Source organism: Ambystoma mexicanum, chromosome 6q, assembly GCF_040938575.1.
Source record: "Ambystoma mexicanum isolate Mex_15411 chromosome 6q, UKY_AmexF1_1, whole genome shotgun sequence".
Classification (NCBI taxonomy): domain Eukaryota; kingdom Metazoa; phylum Chordata; class Amphibia; order Caudata; family Ambystomatidae; genus Ambystoma; species Ambystoma mexicanum.
Genome location: NC_090937.1, coordinates 231,939,817 through 231,953,759, shown reverse-complemented (window position 1 = coordinate 231,953,759; position 13,943 = coordinate 231,939,817). Strand labels below are relative to the sequence as shown.

Below are 13,943 nucleotides of genomic sequence, written 5' to 3'. Positions count from 1 at the left end.
TTAAATCAAATAACAGTAAATAAAAGGATGAAATGGACTGTGAGAAACCTGAAGGTGTTTCACCCACCAGTCCCTGGGGATCTGTCATCCACGTGGGTAGGACACAGCCATCGCTTTTGGATCCAGTTCCTGGGGGTGGACCAGTGCGGGAGGATGACCTTGATGAGGGGTCTTCGGGGAGTGGTAGTGGGACACCGGAGGGTGAGACGCGGTATCCCCTTCCTTATAACATCTTTTCCCCATCCTACCAGGTAGGATACCTAGGAACTCGACACCCGATTTCCCTACACAAACACTTTTTCACGGATAGTTCCCCGTGAGTGACAACAGACTAACACCAGAGCATTATACCTGACATGTCCCAACACCATGGTCAGGCAAGGTCAGGCAATTACAGATCATTACACACACCTGACCTCCATCACACTTCCCCACATGGATGAAAGGCGGAGCACGAAAGCACACTCTGAGTGAGGCAAAACTCAAGAGGAAACAGCAGTTCCAAGATGGCCATTTAATACAAGGAGAAAGACGGGCGAGACCGGAGAGGGTTGCAAGGAGGGAAGCACCCATGACCTATAAAGACTGTTACTTTCATGAACCTTGGAAAGTAAGAAACCAAACACCAGGAACTAAGGCTGATCAAACCTGCACAGTGTGTCAGAGGTACCTGGGGCTCTTCCGCATCGATAACCAAGGCTGGGAGGAGCGTTTTCCGCCATGCTACTGTCCTTGGCTCCTACAACAAAGTGATGTCCGAAAAGAAAGCACAGCAGGTGAGTCAGAGAGACTGATACCAAACCAGCTTGTTTTTTGAACCAAGGTTGCAAGTGGCAACATTGTATAAAGAGAACAGTGTGTGATGCGTATGGGATAAGCGATGCAAATACAATTGACAGCCAAAAGAAATAGTTGAACTTTGTTACTGAACTTTGGGAAACCAAGAAAAGATACCATACACAGAGTGGTCCGGCACTATGTGGATGCTCATTCGAAAGTCTCTGTTAGGTATCCAACGTATGCTGAGTGGAAAAGAGATTGAAGTGGTCCTGCAATTGGTCAAGCTAAATGCTGTGCACATTCGAAAGTCTTCGATAGTTTAATATAAATCCAAATTGGTCCGATCCCTCCTGAGGGAGACTAATTGAACATTGTTGGAAGGCATCTGAGCCCGGCAGAGGGGATCCAATATTTAACTGTTTTTTTGTGTGTAAAAAGGATCTGAGCCCAGCGGAGGAGGATCCAGGCTGAACACCCCAGTTGAATATTGAAGAGAGAATTTCTGTGTTGTTTCTGGTACAGCAGGCCCTCTGCATTAATAGACTTGCGAGACACGAAAGGTCCTGAACTTGGAAAATCGAACTGTATCCTTGTGCCGCAGAACCCAGAGTGTGTGCTTTGCTCGAGTGACCTGCCTTGTCCCGTGCTGAAAACGTGGGGAAGGGAGGCCAGAGTGCATTTTGAATGTATGCGAAGAATATGTAATACCTTTATCCTTTAAAGTACATTAGCACCACAAGACAAATACATTTCCAATGTTATATGGCTAAATGTAGTTAGGCAATATGGTCATGAAGTCCGTATTGCATATTCAGTAGCATTATGTGTCTTAAAGAACACTTTTCATGCGTTTTTGAGAAAGACTAAGTCAATTATCTTTTTTTATGTAAACTGTTTGGTAACCCAACACCACCCCAAATGTGTGGCACAGATCTGTGCACACCGTGGGTAATAGGCAAGCAAGTGAGGAGATGTGATCTTGTGATTGAGATACTTCAAAGATCAGTGTGAATCCTGCTCTCCCAGTGTTAAATGCAGACTCAGGCTTTCACCTTTTTGCAGTCTACCAATTTAGTTCCATTGAGATAAAAATCAATACGCTTGTGTACAAACGTGCTATGGATACAATATTGTATCAATACCATTTATTATAATGTTTGGAAATCGATCAAATCAAACCTCTTGTTGGTGCATGTTTGAAGATGGGCGATGTCATGAGAAGTGGTAACTGGGGTGACCCCTTGGGGCCAGGTTCCTCCACCGCTTGGTGTTTCCAGCCCTGATGGGGGAGTACAGAACCTCACCCAGGCTCACCAGTCCCTCTCCAGCCTTGTATGCCCAGCCCCTCCAAAACCGTCTACCCAGCTAAGACAGTTAAGCAGTGATTATAACCGAGGGAGGCCGACTGGAGGAAGTGTAACTGATTCCCTGTCCAAAGGGAGGCAAGGTCGCTAAAGGGTAGAGGTCTGTGAGGATTGACCATCTAGTTGCCGGTTACATGTCTTTATAACGAATTATGTAATAATGAATTAATATATAACGAAAATATAAATAACTACAAAAAAATAACATTTTCATTTTCTTCTTTTTCCCTCCACACCCTGTTTCCCCAGGCTAAAAACCCACCCCAACCACTTCCCCACAAGATTTAACCCTTTACCCCACCCCCACATACATTTGCGTTATATTTTTCGTTATATATTCATTTGTTATTACATTTTCATTATAAAGACTGTATACCCTACTTCTTAATCGTTTTCCCAGCCATTCAAAGATCAGTGACATTGGGCCTCATTACGAGGTGGGCGGAATTGGTTTAACGGCACCGGTAATGGTGCCGGTGCCGCTAAACCCATTCCGCCCTATTACGAGGTTCCCTTGCAGGACCCGCTCTGGACGTCTGGTCAGACCAGATGTCCTTTGCAGGTCCAGCAAGGGGACCAGGGAGCCCTATGGGGGCTCAAATGGGAATGGGGAATGGGTTTTTTGAATGAGGAACTACCGGGTCCTCCAAGTTTGGAATGGCCCAGTAATTCCTCATTCAAGGAACCCGGTACCGGACCCGAGTTTGGAGGCAGCTAAGGGCTGCCTCCAACTCGTAATGAGGCCCATTATGTTAAACCATTTTGTGCCAAAAAGGAGCATCCCAGCCTCTGTTGCCTTAGTCACACATCAGATCCGGAACTTCCAGCACCCTCTAGACACAGGGGTCAAATTTATATCAAAGGGAACTGGCTTCTCGGGGCCCTAGCAGTTTATAGACCTGTAAACACACAGGCATCCACAGAGGCCATGTTGTGGATTGGTTTGAGAAACTATAGAGACTTGCCGTCGGCACTCGCACATCGAATCGCAAGCCCTGTCCAGAAGAGCTCATGGACATTTGTGCACAACAGGAGATCAGATGCTTGCAGAGATGGAGGAAAGTAGAGAACTGGATACTGCTTGCTGAGTGGCAGTGAATACTTCTTTGGGCTATTTTATAACAAGAGGGTGAGTGGAGTCGGGACATGCACTATTCACACAATGGTCACATTTACCAATTATCCACCTGGAAATGCTTCACCGATTAAATATTGCTGGTGTTCCCTGGTGGGACAAAGGAGCACAATATAAAACAAGATTGTGAGAGTTAGGATGAGGTGCAGGAGACAAAAAAGTGAATAGGAGGCAGGGAGTGAGTTATAAGAGGGGAAGGAGCTGATTGTAGTAATTGAGGTGAGGAGTGTTGTGCTTATCCGTCAATGACAAAGCCAGTAACAAGCAATATTCAGATTACCAAAGTCAAGTTTGAAAAAGGTGAGGCAAGATGGTACCTCTCTGCTTTGGCCGGACAGGACAGGCAAGTCACGGACTGCTACCTCAATAATAGACCTTCCCAATTATACCCCCTACTAGCCAAGATGAACATGAAAAGCTAGAGGAGTATATCATTTGAAAGGGTGCAGGACCCGAAGCACCGGAATACACCAGGCTGTAATAAGAAACACACATTAGGAGCTATACTACTAAGAGGTTAGAGATAAACGAGACGATGTTCAAGAACTGACCTGGAGATGTGAAATACAGAGCTTCAGGAGAGGTGAAACAGAATTCACTCTTGGTAGCTCTGCAAAGCAAGAAATGATGGTACTTAATGAACTTGTCAAGGTGGTATTCCTACCCCCCTGTCCCTTAGTATGGCTTCTAAAAATCTTCTTACTGATAGTGTAGATGTTCTCCAATGGGAAGATGATGGTCCAGGTAGTCCAAGAGTACATTTAAGGAAACAGGAAACGGGAAGGGTAGTATGGAGCTAACCCGTACGGCACGAGGGACGCTCTTTGGTTGGGTTGGTGCACTTTGAAAACAGCAGAGCGTCCATGAGTTCTGTGCACTGATTCACAGTAAAGGAAGAACACAAGGAGTCTGGGCCAATACATGTAGTTTAGAGGAGTCAATGGAATGCCAAATCTGCAACCCTTCAGTGATGTTGTGAGGAGAATGCAGAGTTAACAGTGCACCAAAGCTGCACCTCTTTGGTGTACTTGTTGGGAAAATGTGGGTTAACAGTGCAAGGACAAGAACTGGAGCTCTGAGGAAGATCGAGCTGGATGTGATTAATGGAGTATCAGGAGCTAGATGGAACTTTGTAACCGCCCCAGACAGAACGAGGTAATGATCACAAGCGCCGGCTTCCCGCATAGCGATTGGTTAAATAGGCGACACGTGACTTGCTGCATCCACGTGATCGCTTGGGAACATGTCAATCATGTTCACCTTGCGGCGTACGATCGCACTGCTGCATAGTCACCATGGTGACCGCCCCAACAACTTCCAACGCATGTATAACGGCTTAGCAGCCGTTCTATATGCAAACGGGGACGTCTTGCTTCGGAAACATCCAATGCCTTGAATGTTGGGAAAACAGGAGGACAGCATTTATCAGCAGGCATGACAAGAAGGACGATGGGGAGGTGAAAGTGAAGAGAAGTAAGCAGTTGGCTAGGATCCCATTGACGTGAAGGATAGAAGGAAAAGATAACAAGGAGGCAAGAGAGAAAAAAGGAGAGAAAGAGTAGAAGAGGTTGATCACGGTTTTAAGTTCTTCGACCAGCTTCTAGCTTGGTGCAGGAGCAGCACACATGGGAAGGCCCGAGAACCTGCATAACGGGTGAAGCCTGAAATCCCCAAGAATCCAATTTGAGTACAAGAGTCTTGATGCCGGACCCACGTCTAGGCAACCCAGTGAACCAGAGTCTTAGTTCCAAGGTTTGCAGGAAGAGCAGCAGATCAGTGACATCCGAACAAGAAATGCATCTCATCAACACATGCAAGAAACGTGAAGCTCTTAAAACCTCAACGACTTTGAGTGACTTTTTCCACCAGAGGGCAGATGCAAAGAGAGAGGGAAGAATTGAGGACCACAATCCTAAGTGGAAGTTAAACTTGTTTTTTTGTATCACTCCCTGATCCACACCATGACCTCAGTTACCCCAATGCCCTACTGTTGTTTGGTAAAATAAAGACCCTTAAATCTTATCAATGGGATTGCCTCAATGTCAAGATTGGAGGCAAGCATTATGCTTCAACTCCTTTTATCTACTCTTCTGCAGTTTCAACAGATAAAACAGAAAATAAATCAACTTTCTAATTTTTATTCTTTCTAAACTACATTTACCTTTTCTATCGGTCTCCTTCTGTAGTCCATGGCACTTCCTGTCTCTGCTACTCTCTAGCCACTTCCGGTCCATGGCTCCACCTCTTCATTTCCTGCTCTTCAGCAAGATAAGTCTATAAGTTTACTGCAGAGGGCACTGATTGCTATTGTCTATGGTTTATAAGTTTGTGATATAAGTTTGATTGACTTTAGTTAGCTGCCTAGGAAGCCAGCACGCGAAGGGTAGGCAGGCAGCACAGCGATACATTCTGAAAGCATTTCAGAGCAGGATCTCGGTTCATTTGCATCTGCCAGATGCGAGCTGGCCAAGCGACTCGCGTGGTGCTACGAGATCACAGAGAACAAGCATAATAGCAGGCAAACATAAGAGAATAGCTGCGTCCGTCCCCGAGCCGAGCGGCTCCTGTGCTTCATGACAAGCACGTCCTGGGACCCGATCGGTCTCCCACACAGACAGTGGTTGTGGCATAGAACGCCGTAGCCCTCTCCTTTGAGAGGACAGAGTTAGCTGCATCGCACAAGCGATGTGGCTCGAGCACATCCAGCGTGCCATTCCGGAAAAGGTAGCTCCGTGGGGCACAGGGGATGTTCAACGCTCGTTAAGAGCATTTGTGTGATAAAATAACTAAGACTGGGAGAAGCGGACGCCAGTAAAACAGTGAGAAACTAATGTTGCAGGCGGCGCATGTTCTGAAGCATACAGCTTTACCAGGACACGGTTTCCGAGCTAGGAAGTGAGAAGCTGGTAGATAGCCTGCAGACTTAATTGAAGCATAATATAAACTTAATAGCAGGCAAGCATAATATACTACAAGCATTATTCCAGCAGGCAAGGGAAGCAGCATAGCAACTGTGGGTGTAATCTCAGCCATTGTCACCCAATTGAGTCTACGGACATGCAATTCAGCCTGCTACAGTTCAGGCAGTGGCACACAGAAGCATTTAAGAGACACTCAAGCATAAACATGTCAGAGTATGAGTGGTGTGAGGAGGAGCAGGCAGAGAGCGAACAGGCGCTCAGCTTCAAGCAGGTGCTTGCAACCTCTTTGGTGGAAGCACTGACTGAAGGGGTAAAACCCATCTAAGAGAGGCTGGCTTCCCTGGATTGCTCCCTGGGCCAGGGAAGCAAAAACACCCTAAAGAGTAAAGTAAGCACGTCCGCCAAGGCAATCACTAAAGCGAGTCTTCAGGGGAGTACCACAGCCCAGAAGAGGAACATCTCTTTTACTCCCCCGGGCTCACAACATGGGACTGAACAGCAAGCCCCAGAGGTTGCTGACTGGCTCCTTTGGTAAGCTGAAAGAAGCTTTCCTCCAAAGGGCAGCAGTGCCAAGCTTTCTGATCCCCACCCCAGGAGAAGATAATATGGGCGAGTCAGATATCTCTGAAGAAGATTCACCAGAGGTTACTGCGTACTTGCAAGAGGAAGACAGTAGGCCAAAATAGGCCGCACGAGAGCCAGGAAGGAAGGAGAAGCACTTGGTGGGGTCAGTGTCATGATCTCTGCTTCCAAAAGGTCAGGGTTTTCCCAACTCCCTTGGAAGCAGATCCATAACCCAGGTTCCGAGTGCCAACCAGTCCCAATTGGGACCTTTGGGACCCAGTCCTGGCGCCAGTGGCACCAGGCTCATAAATATGCCCAGTCCCAGCGCTGGAAGCGCCGGGCTCATAATGCTTGGGTGGACTTACCTGCAGCAGACCATGCTGCTTACTTGCCTGCCAGTTGAGTCTCTGATCCTCTTCTGTTTGGAACTACTTTTCCTGTTGGGTGGGGCAGGAGCCACTCCCTAGATTCAAAACACTGGAACTCTTCTGGAAAGCAGGAACTCTTTTCTTACCTAGGCGTGGCTGTGGAAGGAGACACCTAAGCACTACAGGAGGCTATTTAAACCACACCCGATGGATGAATCTTGCTTTGCGTTATTCTGCATCCTCTGCAGCAGAACGCTCATCGTGTCTTCTGCATCTGATCCTGGGCCTAAGGAAAAAGGCTTACCATCCTGAATCCAGTCTTCAGCAACACCTATAAAGACAAGAAAGAACAGGTTAGCATTACGGTCTTCAGTGACAGCTCTTCACTTACCTGGTCCATCGGCTGTCACCAACGCCTCGCGCTGCATTCCGGCATCTGAAAGACAAAGGCTTACCTACTCTTCGTGCGCTCCGGAGGTCTTCACACTGCATTCCAGCATCTGAAAGACAAAACAAGGTGCGTTTAAAGACATTGGGGAACTTTAATACTCACGTGCCATTACTACTTGTACCTGCAAAATAAAAAGACAGAGCGCATCGTGAAGCAGGCAACAAACGCTTACTTACGTGCTTCCAGGCGCTTCTATTCATCACACGGGCTCCATCTTCAACTCACTTCAGCCCGTCATCTGCCATCGCCGGAACCCTGCAAAACAAGAAACATCATTACTAAATACTTTAAAGACATTAGAATTACTCGAAACTTACCGTTCGTGCAGTAAACGACGGACAGCAGTCCTCTGAAGTCAAGAGGCCTGCTCCCCTTATCCAGTGAAGAAACTGGTTACAGCACCCTGCCCCGAGGCAGATGGAGAGCACGGCGTTCACTTACCTAAGGTGAGAGCGTTAACCTTTGGGGTTCTACAGGAGAAGAGAAAGGAAAGAAGAGAGAGACATTCAATAACCCAGTTCCTTAATCCCATATTTTCTATCTGCAGACATCTTACCCTTCAAGTCAGGCATACAGTGCACAGAGGTCCAGCCCAAAGAGCCAGCCGTGTGTTACACATCACCTTTGAAGATACGGTATACGCCCAGTCAAGACCGGCGCCTCTACGGGAATCAGGTGAGCGTTACAGTCAGACACTGAGATATCGGACATGTTCGAGACAGAGAATATTAGGAACCCTAAATCTTCAGACAGCCAACCCTCCCCTAGAGTGGCAAAATACATGGCGCAGAGAATTAGAAAGGTGCTAGACAAAGACAACAGGCAGCGCATGAGAGCAGAAGGCCCATGCCCAGATCGAGCAGGCAAGGTGGCCCGAATCGCCCAAACTTGACCCCAAAATTATTGCTTTTGTCACAGAGACGTTAAAAGACCTCAGAAAACGTATGGACAGGTACTGGGAAAGTTGCAGTACCTCACTGGGCCGTTAACCATAATTATGGACCTGGTAGAGAGAGCCAGGCATACGGGAGAAGTGGATGCAGACACGTTTGCTAGCTGGGCCCAACAAGCGGGTTGTTTGTTCAGCAATGGTAACTGCGCCATGTTCTCAGAGACGGAGGGGACTTCTCTTGAAAATAAACACTAAACTGAGTGACCCCGCCACGTACGAGGCAAGAGAGTCAGCGAAAGGGCTCCTTTTCGGATATGCGTTCAGCAAAGAGATGGGTAGGTTTGTTGGAACATACACCTCTCTAGAGAAGGCACAAGCCTTCATAAAGATTTTCATGAGCAGTGGTTTTGCCGGGACTGGCTGCCAGACCCCGCTTATCGTCATCCCGAAGACCCCAGTGTGTCGGAGCGCTCTACTGGGAGTCGCAATAGCAAGACTCCTTCTGCCCATCCAGGGGAAGGTATCCCAGAGGCTGCAGGAGCAGAGCATCTGGGAGAGCACAAGGAGCGAGCGCAGGTGAGGCTCTAATCTTATCTTCCAGTAGAGGGGAGGACACTGCGTTTCAGGGAAAAGTGGCGCACCCTGGCCAGTGATGCATGGGTGCTGCAAACCACCCGAGGCTTGCACCTAGAGTTTATACAAGATCCACGCCAGGTAGCAAGCCCAGTCCCCATTTTCATGTCGCAAGCAGAGCAAGAGCTCCATCACAGCGAATTGCTATGGCTCGAAACGGAGGAGGCTATCGAGCTATGCACACACACACCCCGGTTCGTGAGCAATATGTTCCTGGTGCACAGGAATGAGAAAGTGCGCCTCTGGGTAAACCTGAAGGAGCTGAACGGCTGGGTGATATACAGACACTTCAAGATGGAAGGTATTCACCAGCTGAGGGACACCCTAAGGAAAGACGACTGGATAGCTAGAATAGACCTAAAAGATGCATTCTGCTGGGAAGGGCGATTCTGGCAATTCAAGACCTTGCCATTCGACCTCTCTTCAACTCCCTGGGCTTTTACTAAGCTAATGAGACCGGTAGCGGTAGCCATCAGGGAGCAAGGCATTCGCATAATACTATACCTCGACCATATCCTCCTGCTTGTGGACGACAGGGAGACATTGATATACCAGACAGGATGGGTAAAAAACCTACTGACATCCCTGGGGTTTCTGCTCAATCAGGAGATTTCGGATATGTCCCCCGCAAGGAGATTACATTTCCTAGGCTTCGTGGTAGACACGCAGAGAGCGACTCTGGAACTTCCAGCGAAGAGGATGCGAGATACCAGGAAGGAGATAAATGCATGCCTTATCAAGAAAGTCATCTCCCTCCGAGCTTTAGCGAGAGTAGTGGGGTTACTAGCATCCTCCATACAGGCAATATTCCTGGGGCCTCTGCACTACAGGATGCTCCAGAGACTGAAAATCAGGCACCTGCAGCAGGGTCTGCAGTACCACCAATCGATACCTTTAGATCAGGATTCAAACACATTCACAATGGTGGCTACAGAACATGGACGCATGGAATGGACGTGCAATCTTCGGCGACAGGCCAGACTTAGTTATAGAATCAGATGCCAGCAGGGCAGGCTGGGGAGCCAGGTGTGGCGCACTCGAGACAGGGGGCAAATGGAGCGCCAAAGAATTACAGCTACATATAAACCAGGGATGTAATTTCACCAAAATGCCAGGGGTAGCGGAAGTGACATCACATGACCCTTGACCTCTGATGACATCACAGGAAGTGATGTAATTTGACCCCACCCCACAGTGACATCACAGGAAGCGATGGAACATGACCATTTACCCCTTGACAAAACAGGAAGTGGTCACACATAGCATTGTTTCTAAGCACACTATGAAAAATAAGCTTACAATAGTGATATACATTTCATACAAGAATGGATGATCGTATGTATCGGCAGAAAAAAACATGCTATAACTGCAACTTTGCAAAAAAGCAAAATACGTAGTCCGAAATGGATGCGTATTCTACTCTAAATGCTTTTTGGAGGATTTTGTCTGCATTGTGAATTTGAGGTGTTTAAGAACAGACTAAATCAGGGACTCACTCCCTGAAGTGTGCCTGAAATAAACCTTTAATCAGTATGCCAATTATTGTTTAGAATTCCAGAAGGACAAATTATTTGTTATTCCTATTCTTTCATATTTAGTGTCACTACTCAAAGTGTTACACTTGTGGAACCCCTGTTTTTTTTAAGAAGCCTGAACAACAAAGCCAGCCACTCTAGAAACAGAGGCACATGGCATTGGCCACAGCCCAGGAGCTTAATAAAAAAAAAACACCAAAAAAACGTTTTTGTTTGTTTTTTAGGGGTAGCAATGGAGACCACAGGGGTAGCAAGTGTGACCCCAAAATGACGTCCCATATATAAACTGTCTAGAATTGTTAGCTGGGTCTTCGCAATAAAAGCATTTACGAAAGACAGAGCAAATGTCTGCATCCTCTTAAATATGGACAACATATCGGCAGTAAGTTACATTAATCAGCTAGGAGGGACAAAGTCCCATCTCCTGGCAGAATTGGCGAAAGATTTTTGGCACTACTGCCTTCAGGTGGCAATCTCTGTGAGGGCCGAGTATCTCCCCGGAACCCTCAACATGGTTTCGGATTGGAACTCAAGTCATCTGGCGGATGCGAGTGACTGGAAACTCGGCAAAGGAGCATTCCAGCAGCTGGATAAGCTATGGGGGCCACTCCACACATATGTATTTGCGTCCAGCCTGAACGCGCAGACAGAGTTTCTCAGCTGGAGATTAGACCCGAGCACTCTAGGAACAGATGCGTTCCTGCAAGACTGGATTGGGGGAGTGCATTGCGCATTCCTGATGATGAGCAGAGTTCTGGCAGAGGTCTGCAGTAAGAGAGCAACAATAGTGATTGTGGCGCCACTATGGAAATCGCAAGTATGGTTTCCAGCTCAGATGGAACTTCCCACGGATCTCCCACAAATTCTCCCGTCAGGGGTACACTGGCTAATGGGCCCAACTGGGTCGTTTCATCCTCTGAGAGGGACGGGCACGCTCTGCCTGATGGCTTGCAAGGTGTCGAGGGGAAGATGGCTTTGACAGGCATTTCGAGCCACGCTGCCAAACTCATCTGACACCAAAGCCCCTTCCATGCACAGGAACTATATTGCAGCATGGGGCAAGGGGGAATTCTGGTGCAAAGGGAGACGTATTCTTCCCGTTTCTGCCCCTGTAGTGGCAGTGCTTAATTTTCTGGCATCCCGTCTGGATGAAAGCAAGGCCTTCAGGACAGTAGGAGTCTATAGGTCAGCAATTTCAGCCGGACACACAGCAGTGGATGGAGCACCACAGGGGGATCACCAGGCAGTAGTCAGACTCATGAAGGGGGCACGATTCAGGGTTCCACCAGTCCTGAAATACGCATTCTTATGGGATGTGAATGTGGTGCTGCAGTTCCTTGCGAACTGGCCAGAAAATAGGTACATCTCGTCTCAGTTATCTGGGAAGCTAGCAATGCTATTGTGTCTACTATCGTGCAAGAGAATTTCGGAAATGAAGGCCCTGGAGATAGATAGGAAGACATACAGCCCTGAAGGGGTTACGTTCACCCTGGCCAGGAGGACAAAGACGAACACATTATCGATTACATGCCCATATCTGACCGGGCAGGCACAAATATGTGTGGCGGCCTGCATCTGGGAGAATGAACACAGAACGTCAGTATTACGCTTGGCTGGAGTTCCGCAGCTGATGATTGTGCGTAGGTGACTGCCACCATTGCCAGGTGGGTCCAAGAAGTGATGCAACAAGCAGGCATAGACTTATCTCGATTCGGGGCACACTAAGTGAGAGGAGCTATGGTGGCCAAAGCTTTTACAGCCGGCGTGACTTTGATATACATTTTAAGAACAGCAGACTGGTCTACTGACAGTTGCTTTAAGATGTTCTATTTCAAGCTGGTAGAGTCAGTGGCAGAAGTAATCATGCAGAGCTTTGAACAGGCATAATGCCCACCTACGGTCTTGACATAGAATAAAGATAACCTCTTCTTACAGCGCAGGGAGTCTTGATTCTATTAAAGACACGGATGCAAGCATTTCATTCCCGACCGCCGCATGCACTGTATGAGTAAATTAATACTAACACTATTTTCTCCCTATTGGAGTGACAGAGCAGTGGATTCTCCCTCCTTAATGATTGTCCTTCTGACTTCACAGGAGATGAACCGAAGAATGGCTGACCAGCTGGGATTGCAGAAGAAGGGCGTGTGTGTGTCCATTTTCGGACTTGTAGAGTTGGTTTGGTTGGAGAAGTTCGTACCTGGGCATTCTCAGGTGGATCTTTGACTGTCTGAGTGACTTATTTACAGTTGCAGAGTTTGTGGATCAGTTCAGAGCATCCAAAGAAGAGGTGGAGCTATGGACAGGAAGTGGCTAGAGAGTAGCACAGATAGGAATTGCCATGGACTACAGAAGGAGACAGGAAGGAATTGAAATGTAATTTAAAAAGAACAAAAATGAGAAAGTTGATTGTTTCTGTTTTATTTGTTTAAACTGCTGAAGAGTAGATTAAAGAAGTTGAAGCATAATGCTCTCCTCTGTGTCTTTAATAGAATAAAGACTCCCTGCGCTGTAAGCAGGGGTAATCTTCATTGTCCGTTGATTTGCCCAGGCAAATGGGACAGCACCCACAACTAGATTTGTAAATGCATGGTTTTCACAAATCACACAATCTTTCATATTTCTTTTTAGTGCAACTGGAATCCTATGCTAGAAGATGTGATTTGCTTTCCCCTGCTGCTTTGATCCTGTAGAGTTTTTATTTGTGTTGGTCTGTGTTTGTCTTTATTCATATGAAAAGAAGACTGGGCTGTGCCACATACAACTCTAAACACAGAAATCTCATGAACAGAAATATTCTGCATTGCCTCATTTGCAAGTGACCTAACTATGCCATCAGCTGTCGAACAGTATGTTCCTATTTTGCTAATTGTTTTGATTAGTTAATGGGGAGTTTACAAATAAATGTGCAAATTAGTGAAAAGGTTGACCTTTAAAAACATTTTCTCAGAAATGTTTACCATTGACTAAACCATTCTCAATATTTTCCTTATCTAAAAGGTTGCGACGTCTTCTGCAGTCTGCAGTTGATGCCAACATGAATGCACTGCGAGTTTGGGGAGGAGGCGTATATGAGCAGGATGGGTTCTATGATATTTGCGATGAACTTGGAATAATGGTAAATTTATTTCTACATTTATCAACATGGAGGCACTTCTGGAAGGGATGCTTACTTTGATCTGAAATGCATACCTGCTATTACATAAGATTGGAAAATGTGCAATTATGAAATGTGTATATTACAATTTAATTGTTTTTTTGTATAGCACTAACTCTTCTAAATTACTTCAGACAAACTAG

The 13,943-nt window shown here is 46.8% G+C and overlaps 1 protein-coding gene across 1 annotated transcript in view; it reads left to right on the top strand.

The window, feature by feature from the left end:
- Window positions 1-13,943, top strand: part of MANBA (mannosidase beta) — a 907,503-nt gene that overhangs the window by 560,798 nt on the left and 332,762 nt on the right. The window contains exon 9 of the mRNA XM_069630691.1: window positions 13,644-13,761. Within this exon, the coding sequence (XP_069486792.1) occupies window positions 13,644-13,761 (118 nt within the window). The remainder of the gene's footprint in view (window positions 1-13,643; window positions 13,762-13,943) is intronic.